Source organism: Rana temporaria, chromosome 11 (assembly GCF_905171775.1).
Source record: "Rana temporaria chromosome 11, aRanTem1.1, whole genome shotgun sequence".
NCBI lineage: Eukaryota > Metazoa > Chordata > Amphibia > Anura > Ranidae > Rana > Rana temporaria.
The window spans coordinates 27033742-27058841 of record NC_053499.1 but is presented as its reverse complement, the minus strand read 5'-3'; the positions used below and the strand labels follow the sequence as shown (position 1 = coordinate 27058841).

Here is a 25100-nt window from a genome sequence, read left to right as displayed (position 1 = left end):
TATCAAACTCAACTTCATCGCGGGTCACATCAGCGGGCCCTCAATGAACCTGCTTGTATCTGTAAGGCTAGATGTCCAGAGAACGCCCCCAACATCCATTAGATGTCAACAGCCTCCTCACATCGACACCGATGATGGGGCACCATTCCTCTCACCGACACAGATGATAGGGTATTATTATCCCCGCCCCCCCCCCTCCTAATACAAATTATGGGGCATTGTTCACTCCTGCTGACGCTAGGGCATTTTCCTCTCCCACTGGCCACAGTCCAGCCCCCCTAAAGTTTGAAGGATCATAAACTGGCCCTTGGTTTATAAAACTGGAAGACCCCCGACCACTTTATTAGGTATGCCGGTTCAATTGCTTGGCAACCAATCACATGGCAACAACTCAATGCATTTAGGCATCTAGATATGGTGCAGACGACTTGCTGAAGTTCAAACCGGGCACCAGAATGGGGAAGAAAGGGGATTTAAGTGACCTTGAAGGTGGCATGGTTGTTGGTGCCAAACAAGCTGGTCTGAGCATTTCAAAAACTGCTGATCTAATGGGATTTCAAAGCATATGTTAACCTTAAAAAAAAAAAAAATGGGATCCTGCTTCATTTAACCACTTAACCCCCGGCCATATTGCTGGTCAAAGACCAGAGCACTTTTTGCGATTCGGCACTTGCGCCGCTTTAACCGAGTGTGTGAAACTGACAAGTAACAGAGAGGAGAGTGAGAGGAGCTGTCAGAAATTGAGCTTGATGTCAGGGGTGAACGGCACCGAGCAGCTACAGCCAATGGGATGGTATCTGGGCAGGCCGCTATGTGTATGTGCCCCTGCCCCTTTCTTAAGCAGCTCAATCATTGGCTGGTGTAATATAGCTGCTGGGTCCCGCCCACCCCGGCCGGGTCCCACCTACCACCACATCAAGCTCAATTCTTACAGCACTCTCTCTCCTCAGTTACACTCAGCTCAGTGTGAAACCTGCCAGTGCCACCGCCAATCAGTGCCATCTGCCAGTGCCACCACCCACCAGTGCCAACTGCCAGTGCCACTGCCAATAAGGGCTGCACGATTCTGGTCAAAATGAGAATCACGATTCTTTTGCTTAGACTAAAGATCACGATTCTCAAAAAAAATTATGCCAGAACCCCCCCCCCCCCCCCAAAAAAAATTAATAAATAAACCTGTGATTTATCTGAAAAATATGAATATATAAAAAAAAAAAAAAAAAGAGACCAGTGATATAGCTATAATGTTAAAGATCATATAACTCCTATGAAAAAAGCTGAATCAAACTGATTCTGCTTTTTTCATAGGAGCTATATGGTCTTTAACATTATAGACATATCACTGGTCTCTTTTTTTATAGATCAGAAGCAGTACTGCCAGCAACCATTGGGTGGCGCATGGATACACACAGTTGTACAGAACTGTGAGAAGGATGAATACATCACAAGCAGTACCACCGGCAACCACTGGGTGGCGCATGGATACAAACTACTGCAGGCTGCTGACGTCGGTTTTGATATCGGCGGCTTTTGCGTTCCACGCTGGTTTACGTGGAACCAGCGGTGAAAACAGAAGAATCGCCGGTCATCCCGCGGGGAGAATCGAAATCGCGATTCTCTCTGTGATTAATCGTGCAGCTCTACTGCCAATCAGTGCCATCTGTCAGTTCCAAACCAGTGCCACCTGCTAGTGCCAATCAGTGCCATCTGTCAGTTCCAAACCAGTGCCACCTGCTAGTGCCAATCAGTGCCATCTGTCAGTTCCAAACCAGTGCCACCTGCTAGTGCCAATCAGTGCCATCTGTCAGTTCCAAACCAGTGCCACCTGCCAAAGCCAACTAGTGCCATCTGTACTGAGGACATCAAGTGTGTGCTATAGTGACAGGAGCAAGCAGGAAGGAGTGGAGGAGGTTTTTTATATTTTTAAATCGGCCACAAAAATCGGCATCATATATCGGCCATCGGCTGCCTCAATTTCTAAATATCCGCATCGGCCAGAGAAAAACCCATATCGGTCGACCTCTACCTAGCATTTCAAGTTCAGTTTTCAGTCCAATGGTAAAAAAAAATAAAACACATTCCGATTTATGTTTTAGCTTGGATGAAGGGGAGCACTTTTACACCCTCCGACAAGTTGGCTATCAACTACCATTTTGACAAATTGACAACTATCTGGACCAATTTCCATGGCTTGGCACTCTCCTCATTTTTGTTTTCTACAAATGCTAATCCAACGACTTTAAAAAATTAGCAACCGACCCGGAACTAGCATGTGAAAAATTAAGTCGTAACTCCAGATCTGCATATTTGTTCCTAGGCTCAGTGAATGTACTGAAGATCATGACAGCCAGTCAGTAAGCATTTTCACAAGTATTAAGCAATCGCAGCCTTTTTATATATCTATCAGTACAAGCTTCCTTTTACGTTCACCAAACTTCAACAAATGTGTTATATACAAACATTGCAGTACAACCACAAAAATAGAAGTAATCTACAAATAACAGCTTAATAGAAAATATTTATTATTTTACAAAAAAATAGCGAATTGTGACAATATTTCAGAAGTTTCCAACATAATTACAAATTTGCTGTGGAAATTGGTTTTCCAAAAATATGCAAGGCAGTGAAGATGGCTAGCTTCTCCGGATAACCTGAAGGTTTGCGGTGGAGGCTTCCAGCTGGCTGAAATAATCATCCAGTTTAGCTTTCAGCTTGTCAAGTAACTGTTGAGAAATCAAGGACAATGGTGTGAGGAATTTTTTAATCACATTAGGCACAAAGTGCAAACAAAGTGAAAATGGAAATATTTTTTATCTTAAAACATGCATTAACCACTTCAGCCCTGGACCATTTGGGTGGTCAAAGACCAGGCCACTTTTTGCGATTTGGCACTGCGTTGCTTTAACTGACAATTGCGCGGTCGTGCGACGTGGCTTCCAAACAAAATTGACATCCCTTTTTCTCCCCCCAGAAATAGAGCTTTCTTTTGGTGGTATTTGATCACCTCTGCGGTTTTTATTTTTTGCGCTATTAACAAAAATAGAGCGACAATTTTGAAAAAAAATGCAATACGTTTTACTTTTGCTATAATAAATTTTCCCCCAAAAATATCCAACACACATTTTTCCTCAGTTTAAGGCGATAAGTATTCTTCTACATCAGGGTTCGACAAATCCCGGGCGCCAGGTCGCCATGGCGACTAGAAATAGGGTCCTGACGACTTGGCTTGGAAGGGGGGCGCCATCTGGTGGTGAGCCGTTGGTATTACAAGTTATTACCACGGGATGTGAGCTGGCGCCATCTGGTGGTGGCCATTGGTATTACAAGTTAAGCATTACAAGTTAAACAGCAATTCTAATGTTATTTTTCACTGCCATCTTCTTCCCTCTAATTAGAACCCCCAAACATATATATTTTTTATCCTAACACCCTAGAGAATAAAATGGCGATCGTTGCAATACTTTCTGTCACGCCGTATTTGCGCAGCGGTCTTACAAGCGCACTTTTTTTGTGAAAAAATTACTGTTTTATTTTTTAATTAAAAAAAGTGTAAAGTTATCTCCATTTTTTTTTATATTATGAAAGATAATGTTACGCCGAGTAAATTCATACTCAACATGTCACGCATCAAAATTGCGTCCGCTCGTGGAATGCCGACAAACTTTTACCCTTTAAAATCTTCATAGGCGACGTTTAAAAAAAATCTACAGGTTGCATGTTTTGAGTTGCAGAGGAGGTCTAGGGCTAGAATTATTGCTCTCGCTCTACCAATCGCGGCGATACCTCACATGTGTGGTTTGAACACCGTTTACATATGCGGGCGCTGCTCACGTATGTGTTCGCTTCTGCGCGCAAGCTCGTCGGGACGGGGTGCGTTTTCTGGCTCCTAACTTTTTTACCTGGCTCCTAGATTCCAAGCAAATTTGTCAACCCCTGTTCTACATATTTTTGGTAAAAATAAAAAAAACGCAATAAGCGTTTGATTGGTTTGTGCAAAAGTTATAGCGTTTACAAAATGGGGGATAGTTTTATGGCATTTTTATAATTTTTTTTTTTTACTAGTAATTTTTTACTTTTTACTAGTAATGGCGGCGATCAGTGATTTTTTTTCGTGACTGCGACATTATGTCGGACACTTTTGACACATTTTTGGGACCATTGTCATTTTCAGTGTGGCTAAGCTCAGAGCTACTTTAAAATGCTAGCTACCTGCAATTCTAGAAATAAAGTCCTGTGCACCTTGCCCTAGTGGGGGCCGCCTGAGGTAACATTAGGCCCCCAACACCATGTCTCGCTACTGCAATTCCCTGCAACGAGCTGAATTAACGCAGTGCCGCATCGTAAAAAAATGGCCTGGTCATTAAGTTGATAAAACCTTTCGGGCTGAAGTGGTTAAAGCATGAACAGCACAGTGCTTGTGTTGTGTAATTTGGCCCCTTCTATCATCTAAAAAACCTGGCTGATCATACCTGGCTATGCCCTCCCCCCTGTAAACTGACCAAGGTTTATCATGGCTGCTGAGCCCTGACACCATGGTCAGTTTACCTGCCTCTGTTATCCGCAGCACTCCTCTCTGCTCTCCCCCTCCCTCCCTGTCAGCTCTCTCCACTCAGCCCTCCCCTCCCACTGCCATCATAACGTCAATAAAAACATTGGACTTATTCTTCTCCCCAACTGACATCAGTGGGAGAGAGTCAAGGAGTCACGTGAGCGCTGGGAGACGTTGTCATATAAAGGTACAGATCGGAATCTTTTTTATATAAACACAGACACTGGGGCACATAATGTTATTTTACAAAAAGGGGATGGAATGATTTTATTGCAGTGGCTTAACCACTTTAAAGATTTAAAGCCAGTTTCTAAAAAAAAAAAACACACAAGACTGTTTCATGACTACAAAGGCCATTCCACGTTTTTGGATTTAAATAGTGTCTGGTAGGGTTAATCTACTGAACTTTTTTTAAAAAAAATGACAAATTATAGTCAGAAGCAATTGCATTACTTGTGTCCGAAGTTTTAGCATTTCTCTCTGTAAAAAAAATTTACAAGTTCAAGAGTGTTAAAGGAAAAAGTTCACTTACATCTCTGTTGTGCTGATTATTGCTGTTCTCTTCCAACGCTTGTAGAAGATGGTCAACAGAAGAGTATGGCAACCACACCAGTGGAGAAACAGCAGATAGCGGCAGCTGGGAAGCAAGTACAGTTCATTTATAACTGCATTCAACTGAAAGCTCAATTCTAATCTGACACCTTTTTAATCTCTTTAAAGTCCAGACTAATTTTTTTTTTTACAACTTTGGTGTTTTTATTTGAAAAAATAAAAGGTATACAGAACGCATAATCGTACATCACACACAGGTGAGATAAGGGGAATACAGGAGTCAGCGTATACATTAAACAATGAACATACATTGCAAATGGCATCCCAAGCGCAACAAATAAACATAAAAAAAGAAAAAGAGACTCAAACATCAAAAAAAGGAAAAACGCAGAAGCTCATGTGGGCCAAAGGGTCGAGCGGACAGTCAGCAACTGTTTACGGGTGGGCACGGGGGGAGGGGCTCCCAGGCTCAGTCAGACAGGGCATTGCAGGTAGCGGCATTCTCAACCCAGTCATCCCACACCTTGTTGTATTTGGCCGGGCAACCCCTGTGGGCATATATCTCCCTTTTATATGGTAAGACGGAATTAACCGCAACAATCCACTCCTGGATAGTCGGGGGTAGGGTTCGGAGCCACTTGCGAGCTATCAATAATCGCGCCGTAAATAATGATTCCTGGAGGAATATTTTGTGATACTTGTCCGAGTCGGGGTCAGGAAATATCCCCAATAGGCACTGCTTAGGGCACAATGTCAAGGGGGACCCCATCTCGTTGTGTATGAACTTTACAATCTGTGACCAGTATCCCTGTATGACCGGGCAGGACCACATAAGATGAAAGAATGTGCAGGGGGTACCGTCACATCTAGGGCATAGCAGGCTGTATCCCAATTTGTATTTGGCCATGCGGGCAGGGGTCAAGTATGACCTGTGCAAAATGTAGAGGTGGGTAAGACGATCTGATAGTTTAGGTGAGACCTTCTTTGTGGTATCCAACGCGTCCTCCCACTCATCGTCCTCCAGCTCTCCCACCTCCCCAGACCAGCATTCCTTAAGCCTATATGCCAAAACAACGGCACCGGGCCTAAGAAGGGAATCATAGAGAATCAAAATAAGTTTACGGGAGTCTTGCCCCGTTATGGTGCGGAGCACTTCAAGTTGCTCAACACCCGGAGGCGAGGCCCCAAACTGGGCATGGAGGGCATGACGAAGCTGGAGGTAACGGAAGTGCATAGAATTGGGTAAGTCAAAGTCATCCTTAAGCTGTTGAAACGATTTTAATATAGGGCCGTGGTAGACGTCTGACAGGTACCTTACTCCCCGATCCATCCAAAGAACCCGATCCGGGATGGTAAGCAATTCGCCCAGATCTGTGTTGTCCCAGAGGGGGGTATAAGAGTGGGTGACCGGTATCTTCAATTTTCTGCCCATTACCTCCCAGATTTTGCTATGGTGATAGAGGAGGCCCACACAGCTACCCAGAGTCCCAGCACCCCCCAAGCCCCTGAAGAGGACCTGAAAGGGGTGAGCGAGTCCGGGAGCACAACGGGAGCATATCAGCGTGAGGTAGCGTTCACGGGCCTGCTTGTCAAAATAAAAAAAACGAGACAGCTGCGCTGCCAGGTAGTACGAGTTAAAGTCGGGTAGTGCAACCCCACCCAACTCAGTGGAATTCTTCAATACCTGCCAGGATAACTTATGTCTAGTGGGGCCCCACACGAACGACTTAAGGATTGAGTCTATGGTTTTAAAAATCTTGAGAGGGAGGTAGACCGGGGAGTGCCATAGGACATACAGGAATTTGGGGAGAAGGACCATTTTAATTAAGTTCACTCGGCCCATGACGCCCAGGGGCAGTCTGGCCCAAATCTGTGTCTTTGACTTCAGGAATAGCATTAACGGCTCTATGTTCAGGCGGACGAAGTCCTCAGGAGATCTTGAGATCTGAATCCCAAGGTACTTCATGGAGCTAACCCTAAAGTCCAGACTAATTTTAGCTTGGAAAGGCATTAAAATACCCTTTACGATTAGTGAAAATGCTGTATCTAGCCCTCACACTACAATGCTTTCTATTTCAAGAGCTGAGCAGCAGTCACACTCCTCATTACAAATATCCTCACACAGAAAGGTATTGCAGATGAGGCAAGGGGGCCATACCTGAACAGGTCTGTTACAGTACTGATAACAGGGGTCTTACTTTGACATTCAGCCCATGTTCTAGGCTTAACAGTCCAGACGGCATCAGCCTGTTCAATAGCAACCATCCGACATTCGGGCCCCGTGTGTACTGCAGTCGGTCCGACAGAAGTCAGCTGTTTGGGTGGCTTTTGTTGAAGGGGCATGAACGAAAAAGGCCTCCTGATCGGCGAGCTGAGAATGCTGAGCGTGCCGACCGCAGTGTTCTGGCAGGGAGAGGGGGCGTGCCCCTGTGAGAACACAATAGAACAAGCAGGGGAGATCGCTGTACCAACGTCAGATATAGTTAGTGCAGCGGCTCCTACTGAGCTGTCCATTTGCACATGACTCAACTGTGCAATGGGTAGGACTAGGTGTGGCCTCGTGCTGATTAACAGGCTTGTAAACCAGCAGTGACAATGCTGATGGCCACACCCCCTGCAACATTTTTTCATGCCACTGCAGACAGGTTACAGGAGAGTGACAGCTCTACTCTGAAAATAAATGTCTGTAACTTTAACTGTGCTTTAACAATATTAGTAAAATCGTGCTCCACTACGCAAGTTCAAAACTTACCTCGATCCCAAAATACTGGTGACCTTTCCCCAAAATGGCATCTACATATTGCAATACCAAGTCTGCAGCCTCATCCAGAAGATCATACTTCAAATACATTCGCAGCAATTCTGCTGAATCCACCACCTGCAGAGAAACGAACATTTTTGGACAAAATGTATAAAAAGGTTACTGTATTTTCTTTTAATATCAGGAAACCTGGTGGCGATGATCTGTAAAATATAGACTAAAGATAGCAAACTCGATATCTGGGGGTTCACAACAGCTGAAAAGAAATACAAGGTTACCCTAAAATGTATCCCAAGTCAAGTATTGAATGAAGTGTAAATATAAAAAAAAATTAAAAAAAATAAATAGGATTTTTGTACTAATCGTAAAATCCATTTCTCTGAGTTCATGGACGGACACAGCAGCCTTTGACCTTAGGGTTATGCACCTTCCTTCCAGGAGAGTTAGCCCAACTCTCCTGGAAGGAAGGTGCATAACGCTAAGGTCAAAGGCTGCTGTGTCCGTCCATGAACGGAAGAGAAAAAGCCCTCAACTTTCTCTGCCACAGTAGGAAGCAAGATAAAAACTCTAGCGCATCCAAGCCTGCTGTCCCCAGCGCACAATTTTCCCTCACATGCTGTTCTAATAACAAATGTAAAAATTCAGGATTGCCCTTCCCTTTCTGTCCCAATGACAATGGCCACCAAGACCAATAGAAAGTGTGAATTCCCCCAGATATAAAACCCCAGCAGGTGTTCAAATCCTTCAACATGCTACCCAAAAGAAAAGTGTGGCTTTAAACCAACAATGCTCAATCCAGAGAAACCCCAAATGTACTTTTGCACCAATCACCTTTGCCGCTTTGTTTCTATACACCTGTTGTAACATCCTGAAAGTGATCACAGTTCTGCATCTAATGGCACTTCCAGTGCATCAGCCATATGGTATAAAATAACAAACCTTATAGCTGATTGTTATCCAGCTGGGCAGAGGAACTCCATGAGACAGCATCTTGTTAATGACACAGCGATGATACAAATTGTTCTGTGATTCATATTTTTCCAGATAGGAAGTCAATAACCTCCAGGCTTCATCTGTGGCACTAGAGAAAAATGAGTCAACAAAATATACTTGTCTTTATAACGAATGTGACAGAACCAGAAATGTCAGCATTATTTCTTTCACTGGCATTGGTTGCTTTCCATTTTGCACCTATGTTGGCAAAAGCATTTTTTCTCAAAATGCACCCAATAGTCCACACAATATAATATATGTACACACACACACACACACACACACACACACACACACACACAGATCTGCTTAAGCATGTTTTGCATCTCCATGACACTTGCTTGTAGCCAATAAAAGCCTACCCACACAGACCGTTACTGAAGGTTTGAATCAAAAATTGTTAGACGATAAGATCACTTTAAAAAGTAAATAAAATGCAATTTTTTTTTGCAAGCAAAAAAATAAATAAAAATGCATTTATTGCTTCTTTTATAACCTTTTTTTTTATTGAAAAAAAGAAAAAAAAAATTTCAGAAAAAATAAATAATAAAAAAAAGACCAATGTGTCCAGTATTTCAATCGCCATTTCTTCACCAGACCACAGCAATGAATAACATGAAAAATATAATTTTTCTAAGAAACCTGCAATTTCAGGCTCCCGTAGACTCTCAGCATAGCTGTCTGCCTGTACCTCATACGGCTACCTAAGAGCAGGAAGATCAATGGATTACAAGAGCGCTCACCAGTGCCCTCGCAACTCATTGAGAACTAAAAGCCGGTACTTGCAGACATTCATTCACAGGAACCATGAATAATGCTGCCATGTGGGCAAAGCCCTGCACGGTCACATTGTGACAGCCGATGCAGGGAGAGGATGCTGCACATTCAAGTTGGATGAGGGAATCCCTTCGCTGAGCTACTGTATTCTGAGAGCGGGGAGACTTCCCTGTCGTCAGAACTACGAGATTTTGTTACTCACCGTAAAATCAGTTAATTGAGGGACACAGCATACCCTTTAGTCTTGACCAAACAGGGTTTAATAGTGCCAGCACCTCCTTTCAGCAGTCCTCTTTCGGCATAAACCCCCCTGCTTCCTCCGCTGCCAGCACCGGCTTGATGAACTCTGGTGCTTTGGGATAGCAGGTCAGCAACCCATTGATCCCAATTTGGGCATGCCGACTCGCCATCCCAGAGCAGGACCATGTACGTCCCTGATTTGAGGTTGCGAGCCACATCTCAGGGTCCCGCGGGCCACAGGTTTAGCATCCATGATGTAAGAGAACTGATCAGCACTGCTGGGTGGCAAAAATCCAACAGTACGGTTGTAGAGAAGTCAATTGGTAGATCGATTTCTGTACAACCACCCTGCCCATATGTGGATCAATATTAAGCCGTTCCATGCTAACCCGGATGAATTTTGAACAATGTATATTTCGGAGGTTTGTATGGTTGGTTTCCAGCACAGACACTACTGCACCAGTCCTACGGTTTTATTACCTATTCAGTTTGTTCTTCGCTCTTGAATTTTGAACAATGAATAGCTGGCTGAAGTCATGAGCAGCAAATGTACATGAGCCTTAACTTCCACATTCTTTAACAATAAATAAGGTTGAGAACCTCAATAACAGAGGGTGGTGTCACATTAAATCCTACCTTGTTTCCTTGGTGGTGACTACAGAAGACAACTGATTGGCAGACAGCCATTGCCAAGCCTCAGCTTGTGCAGTCTCTCCGCCATTTTGTAACTTAATGCATCTGTTAATCGAAAAAAAATCATGTCATACGAATCATACATTAAAACACACACACACACACACACACACACACACACACACACACACACACATATTAAGAGAGACAGTTGGAATTACTTACTTGTATGTCAATCCTTCAAACACAGGAACCAGAGAAAGGTTGAATGTCTGACACAAGGAAATGGCAGTATCAAAGAGGCCCGCCTGAACCAACAAGGCCACCATTTCTTCAGCTGATGCACTTCCTATAAAACAAAGTTGTGGAAAAGGGACAAAACCATTAAAATACACCGACGCAACCATAACATTGCCGGCAATATATAATCTCTTGTGATCCAAGCCGGCTTTGCTTTATGGTTGGCACAACACATTTCACACCGTTTCTGCCCGATTATCGGGCTTTTGGTCAAAACCAATAAAATTTAGATTATACTTAGCCTGAGATATTTCCTATTGTCCTTCCCCTCTTTCATGGATTACATTATAGGGCAGATTTACTAATGAAAACCTGATTTAAACTTTTAGCAGACATGTTGCACCTGAAAGTTTCTGGTACAGGAACAGATTATTTCACGATTTAGAAATGTGCAAGTGTATATATTTAACTGGAAAGTTACTTTAAAAAAAAAAAAGCAGACTGACATTTTAACAAGTTGTGGCCTCATCCAATGCGCTAAAAAGTCTAAGGCCCCTTTCACATTGAGGAGTTTTTCAGGCGGTAAAGCGCTAAAAATAGCGCTGCTATCCCGCCTGAAAAACTCCTTCACTGCAGACTCAATGTGAAAGCCCGAGGGCTTTCACACTGAGGCGATGCGCTGGCGGGAGACAAAAAAATCTCCTGTCAGCAGCATCTTTGGAGCGGTGAGAGGAGCGGCATGTATACCGCTCCTTCACCGCTCCTTCCCATTGAAAACAATGGGAACCGCGGCAACACCGCCCGCAATGCGCCTCTATAGAGGCGCATTGCGGGCGATATTAACTCTTTATCGGCCGCTAGCGGGGGTTAATACCGCACCGCTAGTGGCTGATACCCGCGGCAATTCCGGCGGTATAGCGCCGCTATTTTTAGCGGCGTTATACCGCCACCGCAGCTCCCGCCCCAGTCTGAAAGGGGCCTAAGTTAAATGTGCAATGTTTGGCTCCTACACACACCTCTTCAGCTTTCTTCTCATACCTCTGAAAGGGATATCAGTAGACAGCTGAAGGAAGTGTCGCTGGACTACGAGTTCACGGATTATCACACTCTAAAGCCTCATACACACGATTGGATAAATCCATGGAATTTTGTCCAAAGGGCATTGGCCGTGAACGTTTTCCGCCAACATACACAAAACCATGTGGTTCTTTAACACCACCCTTTGGGCAACTTCTGCTAATGTTGCGCTATGGTTAGCATTGGTTCGGAGCATGCGTGTTTGTCATTATAATTTTATTCCTATGGACTTGGTGTACACACGATCAGACACATTTGTTAAACAGTTTTAAAGCATGCTATAAAACATTTGTTGAGGGAAATCGATTGTAGGAAAAACAATTGTCTGATGGAGCATACAAACGGTCGGATTATCCGACAAGACCCTGCCATCACACATTTGCTGTCGGAAAATCCGATCGTGTGTATGGGCCTTTAGTCCATTGACAACCACAAGTTGTCTGCTGCCATGGTGGAAAGGATTTGCACTTTATTCATTCGCAGATCTCTGTAAATAACTGACATGGCTGTGCGGGTGGAGCCCTGAACAGTCACACTGATTTTTTTTTTCCCCCTCAACTCTTAATTGAAAAAGTTACATAACAATGCCAGTTATCAAATGCGCTCAATGTGAGCGAACAAAACCGTGCGGTACATCATACAGTGCAAAAATGTCAATGTCTTTACAAATACACTGTATTTCTCAGCATATTGATCCCGATACACACGGTATAGAAAACACCATAGAAACACAAAAGTACAAGTACAATACAATTGCTATTTTTCAAATCTTTTAGTGATATAGTTAAGTGTTGGTTACAGTAAAGGCAGATGAAACACCAAGCATCCCACACTTTATTATACTTAGTTGGGCAACCCGTGTGTTCAAATATGAGTTTTTCATTGGGTAATACCAGATTCACTAACCGAAGCTATGCATGTATGGATGGAGGTGTGGGCTGGATCCACTTAAGTGCTACAGCTTTACGGGCCATAAAGAATGTCTCCAATAGCATGGTCCTAATATGACTTGGCCATTGCGCCTCAGCCGCACTGATTTTACATGCGACAGAGGACTCTTGCACACTGTCACAGGGAGGGAGCTCTGTGGGTTAGAGGCTGGTGATCAGGAACATATTACACCCTAAATACAAGTTTAACATGTTCCTAAAGGTGAACTTGGCCTTTAAACAATGACTCTGCAGAACTACAACTCCAAGAATACCTAGACAGTCTCCCAATGCACGTCTCAGATTCTCTTACCAGCTATTGCTGCTGTACTGCTATCATGCTGAGCCAATGTCAACCGTGTCTGAGCAAGGATATACTCCTTCTTCAAGTCTTTTAGCTCCAGAATCTCAATCTGACTACTTCCTGGTAAACAATACAATGACGTTAAAAGCGTGGCATGACCTATAAAGAATCAATGAAGATTTAGAAGATCAAGAATCTCAAGATGAACCTGTAACCATTTAAAAAAAAAGAAAAAACGAACAACACACTGCACCGAGCATTTTAAAATGCCACCCATCATTCCCTTTGAGACAAGAGTAGGGCAGTTCTTGGTGCCTAGTCCCAGTCAAACCCTTAGTACTAAAGTGGCTTCAGTTTAAAAAGGAATGGAGAGTTTTTGTTAAGTAAAAGGGGATATAAACTTGGTAGACTAGCTAGGGGAAAAAAATAGTCTGTCTAATAAAAGGCAACTTACTTGGAGCCGGAGGACACTCTCCATCGTGGGTCCTTTTCGGAGACGATCCTGGACGCTCATACTGCATTTACATTTACAGAAGAGGGGAAAAAAAAATACATTTACATGCTATACATAAACCCAAAGTCTTACAGACAGATATGAATGCTCCAAAGATATGAACATGCTAAAAGGCGGTTTTCTGCACGTAGGGGTCACTGACAAAAGGACTTAATCATCCATTATACTTGGAGAACACTGGTAAAGTTGGTATGCACTGGTAATGTGCAAACAAATGTAAAAAATATATAAAAAAAAAAAAGTACACTCGTTCATACATAAAAATAAAAAAATTCAAGTTAGTACCACAACTCCCGAGGCTGGCTGCACTATCCAGGCATACTCGGGGCGAATTAGCCGTAAACAACCCAGGCACGCCAAGTAAGAGTTCACTTGCTTCTGAAGACCTCTCAACGTTCGGACCTCCCTGCCAAGCCGCATCCCATATTCAAACATGACTGTTCCAGCTGAAAAGGATACAGTGGTATGGTTAGGCACAGAAAAGAGAGAACAGTTCAAATTGTACAGTAAAGTTTTGGATGGGTGAACTTCAACTATATGGTCAACGTTTGTGGACACCTGACCATCACACATGATGCGATACATACTAACACATTAAAACTTTGCCTTGCAGGTTAAAAAAAAAAAAAAAAAAAAGTTTAGAACCGTTTTAACCACTTGGTTTCCAGCCCATAGTCAAAATACGTCCTGTGTTTAAAGATGGATATCTCAGTAACGGCAGCAGCTGCTGCCACAACTGAGGTATCCATCTTTAGTGCCGACGGTCCTGTACACGATAACGGCGGTCTCCGCGGCGGATTCACCGCGAGATCGCCGTTATCGGTGACGGGAGAGGGGCCCCCCCCCTCCCGCCGCTGTCCCGCCGCTTACCGGAGCCGTCGGTAGCAGCAGAGGAGACCGGGACCGTTCGGCAGCTGAGCGGGGTTACGAGTAAAGGAAAAATCTCCTTCACCCGTCCCCATAGCTCTGCTAGGCGGAAGTGACGTCAAAACGTCAGTCCCGCCCAGCGTCTTAAAGCAACATTTTTTTTTTTGTCATTTGAAAAAATGACATTTCCAAATTTTTTTTTTTTTCCTTGCATTTTAGTCTAAATATGAGATCTGAGGTCTTTTTGCCCCCAGATCTCATATTTAAGAGGACCTGTCATGCTTTTTTCTATTACAAGGGATGTTTACATTCCTTATAATAGGAATAAAAGTGATCAAATTTTTTTTTTTTTCAGTGTAAAAAGTAATAAAATAAAAATAAATAAGAAAACAAAACAAAACATTTTTTTTAAGCGACCCGTCCCGACGAGCTCGCGCGCAGAAGCGAACGCTTACGCGAGTAGCGCCCGCATATGAAAACGGTGTTCAAATCACACAAGTGAGGTATCGCCGCGATCGTTAGAGCGAGAGCAATAATTATAGCCCTAGGCCTCCTCTGTAGCTCAAAAAATGCAACCTGTAGAATTTTTTAAACGTCGCCTATCGAGATTTTTTAAGGGTGAAAGTTTGACGCCATGCCACGAGCGGGCGCAATTTTTAAGCATGACATGTTGGGTATCATTTTACTCGGCGTAACATTATCTTTCACAATAAATAACAAAATTGGGAAAAATTTATTGTTGTCTTATTTTTTAATTCAAAAAAGTGTTTTTTTTTTCCAAAAAAAGTGCGCTTGTAAGACCGCTGCGCAAATACGGTGTGACAAAGTATTGCAATGACTGCCATTTTATTCTCTAGGGTGTTAGAAAAAAATATATATATAATGTTTGGGGGTTTTAAATAATATTCTAGCAAAAAAAACAGTTTTAGTCTCGTAAACACTGAATCTGAAAAACAGGCTCAGTAACGAAGTGGTTAAAGTTCCACAATTTTGAAGGGCATCCACATATTTGTGACCATAAAGGTGTGATGATCAGGTATCGAAATACTTTTTTGCTATATAGTGTACCCAATGGAACAGTAAAGCAGGAATGATTACCTTTCCGATAGTTGTGCCGGTAAATATGGAAAGCATACAAGAGCTCATAGTAATTATGGGTCATCAGATCGACAGCACGGGCTCGAGATTCGATGATACTGACAACCTGTGACAACAAATGGATGTGGTCAGAATCATTCCAGGAAGATGGGTTAAAATAAACACATCGACTGCTGCAGTAAAGATTTGGGGTACCTCATTATGTAGATTCACATACGGAAACTCCACAAGGTCTTGGAGCTGAGAGCGTTCACACAGAACTACAACCAGCTGTCGCAAACAGTCCTGTTGCCTTTTGAGTGAAAAGCAGATATGTTGTATATCAGTCATCTTATTACGTAAAGCACTATGGACATTTGTTTCCTTGTTTACTATACAATATAATACTACATACCAAAAGCAAACTATGCATTACATCAGTCATGCTGTAACAAATTCATGCATCTCGCTTTTTATTTTTTTTGATACCACTAAAGACAAATCTTAATTTTGGGCGGATGGTCTCCTGTATGCAACAAACCTTTTACCCCTTCAGGACACTTCTATGGCAACATTTTCTCCATACCCAATTATGATTCTTCCCTCTGGCCATAACAACGGCACTACTCTTATGCCTTGTACACACGATCGGTTTTCCCAGCGGTAAAAAGTCAGCCGGGAAACCAGAGAACCTGCTTGGTAGCTTTTCCCCCCCTACACACGGCCGGTTTTCCTGGCAGGAAAACTGCCATGAGAGCTTTGGTCTGGAAAGCCGGCCGTATGTATGCTCCACCGAAGGCTTTCCCCATAGAAAAACTGCCGGCTTAAAAAAAACTTAGAATCCCAGCAAAAAAAATCATTTTTTTCTGCCGGGGTTCACGGCGGTTTTCCTGTCAGGAAAACTGCTGTGGAGCAAACACATGGACAGTTTTCCCGGCCAAAAGATGTCACGGCAGTTTTCCCAATGGAAAAATGGGTCGTGTGTACGAGGCATTGGCTGTTCATTTTACATAAACAGAATAAAAAAAGTTCTCATCACTTAAACCCCAAAAGATACAAGAAGAAGCCATGACAATTTACCAGCAACCACAACAACGATATACCAGTTATGTATTGAGTTGGCTTTCAGGCCAGGTCCATCCCAAATAAAAATAGTTAAAAGATGAACACCCTACTGGCTTCTTATATTATCAATTTTTGGAGCCAAGCTAATGCCAATGTTACTTGCTATGTTCCAACTACATTACTTATGATGCTAAACAAGGTGCCCCAGTCCTGCTGTTCTCACTGGAAGAAGAAATTGTTCAGCAGTAGGGGTGCAACGGATCAAAAAACTCACGGATCGGATCGATCCTCGGATCAGGAGTAACGGATCGGATCATTTTCGGATCAGCAAAAAAAAAAAAGACAAATCTTGTTACACCCACCAGAGTTTTAAATTTCACAGTTCTTCTCAAAACAAAACGGAGCTTATGTGCTTAAATACAGTGTTTGGAAATCCGACGGACTGTTTATTGCTAATGTGACAGAACACCTCTGATTTTCACATTTAAACAGTCCGGCGGATTTACAAATACTGTATTTAAGCGTATAAGCTCTGTTTTGTGTTGAAATAACTGCATCTCGCAAATACTTATATGTGCAGCCAAGTGGAAGTCGCAGCCCCATGTACGAAAGTGGTGTCACCAGTTCCCTACTGTGACCTGAACTATCCCAATCATCAGATTCCTTTAGTGTCATTGATCGGCAGGCTGAGTGCTGTGTGTCTAGTGAAAATCCCCCCTACGTGCTCAGTCCATACAGATCCCCCTGATCGCCTCCTCTCTCTTCTCTGGCAAGCAGCAGGATGCCAGGTGCTGCGGCGGCAGCGGCTCCACGTGTAGATTCCTCAAGGTGCAGCATGGAGCTCATCGCTGGGCTGTTAGGAGTCAATGACATATTGAGCTCAAGTACCCACAAACTTCCTAGGAGCAGCCTGCATCCCCGCACCGAGTGGACCTCAATGGCCGCCGCTTCGGTAGCTAGGCCGAAGCCGCTGCCTTTCCTATGGACCGGGAGGCCCGTGGATCACCGTGTGTCCCGACCCGAAGGTGCTGATCCGTACGGATCAGTGAGGATCCGTTGCACCCCTAGTGACAATACTTGATGTGCTCCCACTGTCATATGGCATTCTTGTGCCACAGTGCCTACACACCGTCACGGTTTTATCCACTGACCTCTTTCCTGCATCATTATATTTGACAGGGAAGCCAAAATGCTCTCATACAGGGGATTTAAATGACGCGGGGCATTCAAGCTCCTCCGTTCGCCATGACCACGCTGTGTGTGGACTGAACATGCGCAAATGATTATTATTTTTTTTTAGAAAACAATCCTCGGATCACGTGTGTGCAGTTCGGATCAATCTTTTTCGATTTGGATCACGGATCAATGACGATCCTTTGCACCCCTATTCAGCAGAGAACACTGCCTTGTTAAGGTCATAGTAACTGGTAGGAATAGTATATCAATGTGGAGGAGTCTGATTAAGAAATAAAAGAGGCTGGTGGAGGAATCATTTACCCTTATGGAAATATTGTTGTGCAGTCTAGAAATGTAAAGATAACCTGTCTCTCCAATGTACACAACAGTGATGAGACCAAAGCATTTTGGTAGGCATCGTCTGGGCATGCCTTTAAAAACAGGTCAGCAGCCAGCAAGCAAGGTCATACATTGACAAAGGCAGGTAAGGGCGAGGGCAAGTATGGCATGTGCTCTGCACACTGGTCTTAAAATCAACCGTTGCCTACATACAAAGAACCCATCATGCAGCATGTGAAATAAGCAACTGGATACTTGCCTCTCTGGCTGATGAAGTGACGTAACAACCAGCAGGAGGAACTACAGCACCCAGAAAGGGACACGCTACCTGAAACACCCTGAAGTGTTGATTGGCAATGGCACCAGAAACCATGGAAAAAAGGGAAGATTTGGGATTTCGATGTCCAAGAAGGTGAGTGAGTATCTAGCTGCTTCTTTTACAGACTGTTACATGCTGGATTCTTTTAATTCAACAGGGTTGCTCTAAGTGACCGGTTACCTTTAATTCAGTACAAAACACTAGTTACTGCAATACTACAGATTTCAACAAAAAGGGATTTTTTTTTTTTTTTTTAAGTTATCGCAATGACACTGAGCACATTAAAACAATTGGTGAAATAAATAAAAGCTTTGGTTACCTGCTGTGATCAGGAATCTGTATCATTGACTCATAGGCTTGGTGGTTGTGTCCCAAATCCAAGAAATGTTTGAAAATTCGCGTCTTTAAAGCGGCCTAATTGGAAGGAAATAATTTGTTCAATTAACAAGATACAAGTCAACTAAATGTAAAGTTTAGCAACTTAGTACGTGCTACTACCTGACTTGACAAGTCATCTGCAGCTTCTCCAATAGCCAGAGTCGCCAGCTGAATGACCAGCTCAGGTAATCCCATGTCCTCTAGGAGCCTCAAGACCTACAGTCACAACACAAAATACTGAGCTTAGTACCAAAGTAGGGTAGACTTGAAGGGCATTCAACCTAAAACATGCTACTTGCCAGTACAAAAAAAAAAAAAGTTTATAAATTATTATTGGTACTTACTGTATTGGCGTATAACACTCACTTTTTTACCCTGAAAATTGAGGGTAAACTGTGCCTGCATGTTATACGCCAATATTTTTTGTTTTCATTACGAACGGGCGGTCCGCCCGGGTACCACCCATTGGGGGGGTGTCAGGCCCGGCTGCCCAGCCAGCATACTTTAAAGTTAAGAAAACGTTACTGCCAGTCATTTCTCATACACCACTCCTCCTGTTCCACCTCCAATGTAAATGGAAGCCTCTAAATACCTCAATTAACGTTGCTCTTTCTGGCCGCTCTCTCCTCCTCCCGCTCTGCCTCCTTGAGTGTAGCTTTTGGTGGGAGGAAGAGAGCAGTCATGTGACCATCAATGAAATCAGCAGAGGAGAGCAGTGACATGATCAGGTCCAGGAGAGAGCGTGTTAATTGAGGTTTTTAGAAGCTTCAATTTGCAACAGTGACACAGGAGGAGTGGTGTATGAGAAGAGGCCAACAGTTTTCTCAACTTCAGAGTATGCTGGCAATGTTGACCCAGGAGACTGGGGGGTGCAGGGGGGGCTTTATAATGAATAGGCGTCTGTGCCCCCTTGCAGGGGGTCCGTGCACTGTGGAATTTTTTTTTTCCTGAAACTTCCCTCTTAAAGTTATGGTGCGTGTTATAAATGCCGATAAATACAGTATATAGAGCTGTCAATTTACCCCTTGCTTTACATGTATATCATTTTGTACATTTACATCAGTCCCCCCCCAGGGAGCGGGGGCTTCAGCAGAAGGGGACTTCCTGTCCCACTTCCGCCGAGGGGCTGGAAAGGCGATTAGCTTAATCGCCTTCTTGCAGCCCCTCCCTGTAGGCGAGCGCCTGTCCAATTGGACGGCGCCTCTCGCGCATGCGCAGTGGGTGCCCGGCCGTGAAGCCGAAAACCGTCACTGCCGGGTGCCCACACTAGGAATGAAGACGAGGGGGGGGCGAGGAGCGGAGCCCCGGCCGGCGCGTCCCTGGAGCAGGTAAGTGTCTGTTTATTAAAAGCCAGCAGCTACACTTTTTGTAGCTGCTGACTTTTAATAAACTGAAAAAACGGCTGGAACTCCCCTTTCAGTAAAACATACAGACTAGTCTGTACTATTCGGCTGCTCCTCTATTCAATGTCCAGTCACAAGCTGTAGGAGAGACAAGACCTATCAGTGATACCCAACTGCAGCATAGAAAAATCAGGTCTTCTGTTCTGCCAGACTGGTCTGTGCGGCAGAGCTGTGCAAATCTGAGAACTGGATAAACAGAAATACTGAATTTTTGGTAGGTAGGGCATCTCCCTTATATGCATCTCATCCATGTATCAACTGTTTGCTTGGCGTTCAGCTTTTAACTCAAGCATTCTCTAAACAAGCAAGTTTAACACGAGCCACCCATACATACATACGTCATGAGATACAGGCCATTACACTTACTCTGTTATAATACTGCAGACAGGCCGATGAAGGTGCATCCCCTTCTTCCACATGAACCAATTTCTCCAGGAAATCCTCTCGCTCCACTTCAGAGGCTGCCTTGCAGAAGCATTCTAGGGCCTATAGCAAAGCCACAAAATGAAAATCTTAAGATACTAATGGCTATGACAAAGGCAGCATGCAATGCAAGGGAGCATGGATTTCTCATGCCTGGCCACAGATTTGGGCTCCTCCTGGCAAATCTTTTGTACTCTAGTTGATAAATCTTCAAACAAATTTATGGTTCATAGCTGTAATGTAGGCTTGCATACTATCTGCAAAATTCTTGGTCTCCATAGTGGTTGACCTCCATTTCAAACAGAGGGGTTCACTGCTTTCAGTTAATCAGAAGCCAAGGCTAAATTTCTCCATCTGCTGTATTGAAAGCAGCCTTTCCCTCTGCAATAAATGAGCTGAGGGACAGAAGTTTTTAAACACAGGGAAACCAGCTCAATGTGCTTCCCAATCATACATGCAATACAAATACTATATATATCTATCTATCTATATATTCCAGCATCATACGGAATTTGCTGATAACCACTTAACCCCCGGACCAAAATGCAGGTAAAAGACCAGGCCCCTTTTTGCGATTCGGCACTGCGTCACTTTAACTGACAATTGCGGTCGTGCGACGTGGCTCCCAAACTAAACTGGCGTCCTTTTTTTCCCCACAAAGCTTTCTTTTGGTGGTATTTGATCACCTCTGCTGTTTGTAGCGGCGATCGGGTCCGCGAGTCCCTTGGCCGAGGTCACGGAGCTTCGGACCGGGTCGTGGGAGCGCGCCCCACCGCTGGGCTTTATACAATCACGTACAGGTACGCGATTGTGCCCAGCGGTGCCATTCTGCCGACGTATATCGTCGTTAGGCGGTCCTTAAGTGGTTAAGAACTTTAGTTGGCGCTATTAATGTTTGAAATTTATTTTAAACATCTTTTTGATACAGTATTTTTATTATTTTAGTAGCAGCTTTGGGTAATTTTATTTTCGTATGAGCGCTGAGGGAGAGATATCTACTTATTGATCATGTCTCGATTTTTGTTAGTGTATATAAATGGTGACCTGAACGTCATAACAAAGCACTTACTTAACTAGCATGTCAACCCAGGCCCCCCCCCCCCCCAAAAAAATAGCAGCTTTATTTTTCAGATATTCAACAAGGAATTTGCTGGATTAGTAAACTAACGAATGTTCTGTCTGGATTTTTATCTTACTGTTCTGTAAAACTCACCTTATGTCCCTCACCCATGACCAGATAGCACTGTCCCATCATGAAATTGCAAGAACCAACGTTCACTTGACACCAGGGCTGTAAAAGTCGTACATACTCCTAAAAAGTGAAAAAAAAAAAAAATACGAAACTGTACATTAAAAAAATAATCCACCAAATTTTCAGGTGCATGTAGAAATTAAACAACTGTTAACTGTTCAGTAATCAATATATCCACAGCGCTGCACTGCTCAGTGCTCTCCATCCTACACAATAAGGGGGAAACAATAACTAAGGTAGATATTGATGGTCAGACTTTCAGGCCAAGGAAGTATAGTTAAACAATAAAGTTTAATATCATATTAAATTACATAGAAATACATAGTAGTACATTATAATTACAACAATTATCCACTGTATGCACAATCCTCCATCCTACACAAGTCATAAGTGCTCGGGCACTAATTGTTTCCATCCTAATGAAAACACACACTGTACCAACATCCTCAGTCTGATTTGCTTCATTTAAAAAAGTGCTTAAATATTAGGGTCTGTCATGAACCAATATTGGGATTTAATGGGCATGCTCTCGGCTCGGAAGTGTGGGAGGGCAGGTATTAATGGGGGAGAATAATAGATCCCAATGGTAGAAATATTGTTTAGTTTCTTCTTTCTCTTTTTAATCTCTTTTTCGTATTTTTTTTTGTTGTCTTGCCGAGATGAACGGAAAGAGAGATTGCACTATAAATAGGATCATTGAATGTATTTTGACTTTTTGTGTTAAGATGACTGTTAATTCCCATGTTTTGTATAAATGTAGGGGAAAACTACTTTGAAAATAAAGAAATTGAAAAAAAAAAAAAAAAGACCGGAGTTAGGCTTACCGGTAACTCTGTTTCTAGGAGTCTTCCAGGACAGCCTCTTGAGACCTTGGGCTCCTCCCTCCGGGACAGGAAACACGTACACCCTTTTCTTTAAAGGGCGGTCCTCTAGATCTCCTCCTCAGTTTGCCCGAGAAATACCAGAAGATCCTGAAAGACATAGTCTACTAACACATCGTTAAATCATTTTATATCTTCACCACAATTACAGTTCCTTAACAGACACCGGGTGGGAAAAACTCCGGCTGTCCTGGAAGACTCCTAGAAACAGAGTTACCGGTAAGCCTAACTCCGGTCTTTCTCTAGTCGTCTTCCAGGACAGCCTCTTGAGATGACAAGCAAGAACTTACTGGTTTTTAGGGTGGGACTACTGTCTGGAGGACCCTTCGTCCGAAGGCCTGATCCTTGTCTGACAGCAGGTCCAACCGGTAGTGTCTTGCAAAGGTTGAGTAAGATGTCCAGGCTGCCGCCTTACAGATCTCTTCCGGGGACGCTCCTGCTCTTTCTGCCCAGGAAACCGCCACTGCCCGAGTAGAATGTGCTTTAACTGTAGGTGGTTCCCTACCCCCTAACGTATATGCTTCTACAATCAACATCCTGAGCCATCTGGCAATAGAGGATTTTGATGTTCTGTGACCCTTGCGGGCACCTGAGAAGTTAACAAAAAGTGAGTCACATAGTCTAAATTCCTTTGTGACTTCTAAGTAAAATAAAAGACTTCTTTTAACATCCAATAAGGACAAAAATTCCCCTTCATCATTTTCTGAAGAGGAAAGCAGGGTTGGTAGGACAATGTCCTGAGTCCTATGAAAGGTAGAGGCTACCTTGGGTAGGAAGCTAGGATCCGTCCTAAGAATTATCCTATCGTCAAATACAGATAGGAAGGGCTCCCTAATAGAGAGGGCCTGAAGATCGCTGACTCTCCTGGCTGAGGCTATGGCCACTAGAAAGATTGTTTTAAGGGTAACATGTTTCAGAGAAGACTCTTCCAGCGGTTCAAATGGTTTGTTAGTAAGAGCCTTTAGTACCAAGGACAGATCCCAAGAGGGACAGGCTCTAATCCTAGTTGGATTAGATCTTGTCAGACTTTTGAAAAAGTTTTTGACGAAGCGATCCTGTTGAAGAGGTACATCCAAAAAAATACTTAAGGCAGCCGCCTGTACTTTGAGAGTGCTGACTGATAAGCCTAAGTCCGCACCTGCCTGCAAAAATTCTAGCACTACTGGGATGCCAGAATGATTCATTCCTTGTTGTATCTTCCAGGAATTGAAATTTTTCCACACCTTAGAGTATATTGCTCTAGTTACAGGTTTGCGACACCCTAAGAGAGTCGTGACCACTTTATCCGAAAAACCCCGTGCTTTCAATAGTTGCTCTTCAGAAACCAGGCAGTTAGTTTCAGGTTCTTTATCTGAGGATGAAGGACTGGACCTATAGACAGTAGATCTACTTTCTCTGGAAGTGTCCAAGGTGGATACAGGGCCAGCCTCCACAGGCTGGCGAACCATGGCCTCTTGGGCCAGAAAGGCGTGATCAGAATCAGATCCGCTGGTTCCCTGAGAAATTTTTGAATTACCCTGGGAATCAACCTCACTGGAGGGAATGCGTATGCCAGGCTGAAATGCCAAGGATGTGAGAAGGCATCTATCCCCTTCGCTTTGTCTTGTGGGTGAATGGAAAAATATGTTGTAACCTTCCTGTTCTCCTCTGCTGCGAACAGGTCCACCTCTGGTAGTCCCCAGAGTGAGACTATCTGGTAGAAAGTCTCCTGGTCTAGAGACCACTCGTCCTGACATACTACCTGTCTGCTGAGGAAATCTGCCAGGGTATTCAGTGAGCCCTTTAAGTGGACAGCTGAAAGGTGTACCAGATTTTTCTCTGCCCAGATCAAGATCTGTGTAGCTGTTGCCTGGAGGGCTGGGCTCCTTGTGCCTCCTTGCTTGTTTATATAAGCTACTGTGGCAGCGTTGTCCGTCCTGATTTGTAGATGCTGACCCACTAGATAGTACTTGAAGCCCTGAATGGCTTTTAGAACGGCTAACAGTTCTTTTTGGTTTGATGACCGAAGAACCTCCGAGGACGACCACTGACCCTGGGTCCAAACTTCTCCCAGGTGGGCTCCCCAACCCCCCCTGCTGGCATCGGTGGTTATTATCAGAGCCACTGGCGGATCCCAGAGAAGACCCTTGTCCAGGTTTTCTCTGGCTCTCCACCACCATAGGTTTCTTTGAATGCTCTTTGGGATAGGTATTGTGAGGTCCAAATCCTCCTTCCTGCCACTCCAAAGTTTGAGCATATGTGCCTGGAGAGGACGCGAATGAAATCTGGCCCAGGGTACCGCCGGAAAACAGGCCGACATCAGACCCAGAACTCGCATAACTTGCCTTATGCTGATCTCCTGATTCGTCTGG

The 25100-nt window shown here is 43.8% G+C and overlaps 1 protein-coding gene across 2 annotated transcripts in view; it reads right to left on the bottom strand.

Moving 5' to 3' along the window:
- Positions 1-2498: 2498 nt before the first annotated feature.
- Positions 2499-25100, bottom strand: part of NUP160 (nucleoporin 160) — a 69756-nt gene continuing 47154 nt past the window's right edge. The window contains exons 22-36 of one of the 2 annotated variants that reach the window (XM_040328267.1): positions 21830-21928; positions 20560-20679; positions 18911-19006; positions 18732-18826; positions 15730-15826; positions 15535-15640; positions 13855-14015; positions 13510-13570; positions 13065-13214; positions 10731-10854; positions 10509-10610; positions 8802-8943; positions 7854-7979; positions 5082-5186; positions 2499-2723 (exon numbers count right to left, since the gene is read on the bottom strand). In XM_040328267.1, coding sequence (XP_040184201.1) covers positions 2634-2723; positions 5082-5186; positions 7854-7979; positions 8802-8943; positions 10509-10610; positions 10731-10854; positions 13065-13214; positions 13510-13570; positions 13855-14015; positions 15535-15640; positions 15730-15826; positions 18732-18826; positions 18911-19006; positions 20560-20679; positions 21830-21928 — 1674 coding nt within the window. In that variant the 3' untranslated portion in view covers positions 2499-2633. The remainder of the gene's footprint in view (positions 2724-5081; positions 5187-7853; positions 7980-8801; positions 8944-10508; positions 10611-10730; positions 10855-13064; positions 13215-13509; positions 13571-13854; positions 14016-15534; positions 15641-15729; positions 15827-18731; positions 18827-18910; positions 19007-20559; positions 20680-21829; positions 21929-25100) is intronic. The other variant, XM_040328268.1, reaches the window with a different exon arrangement.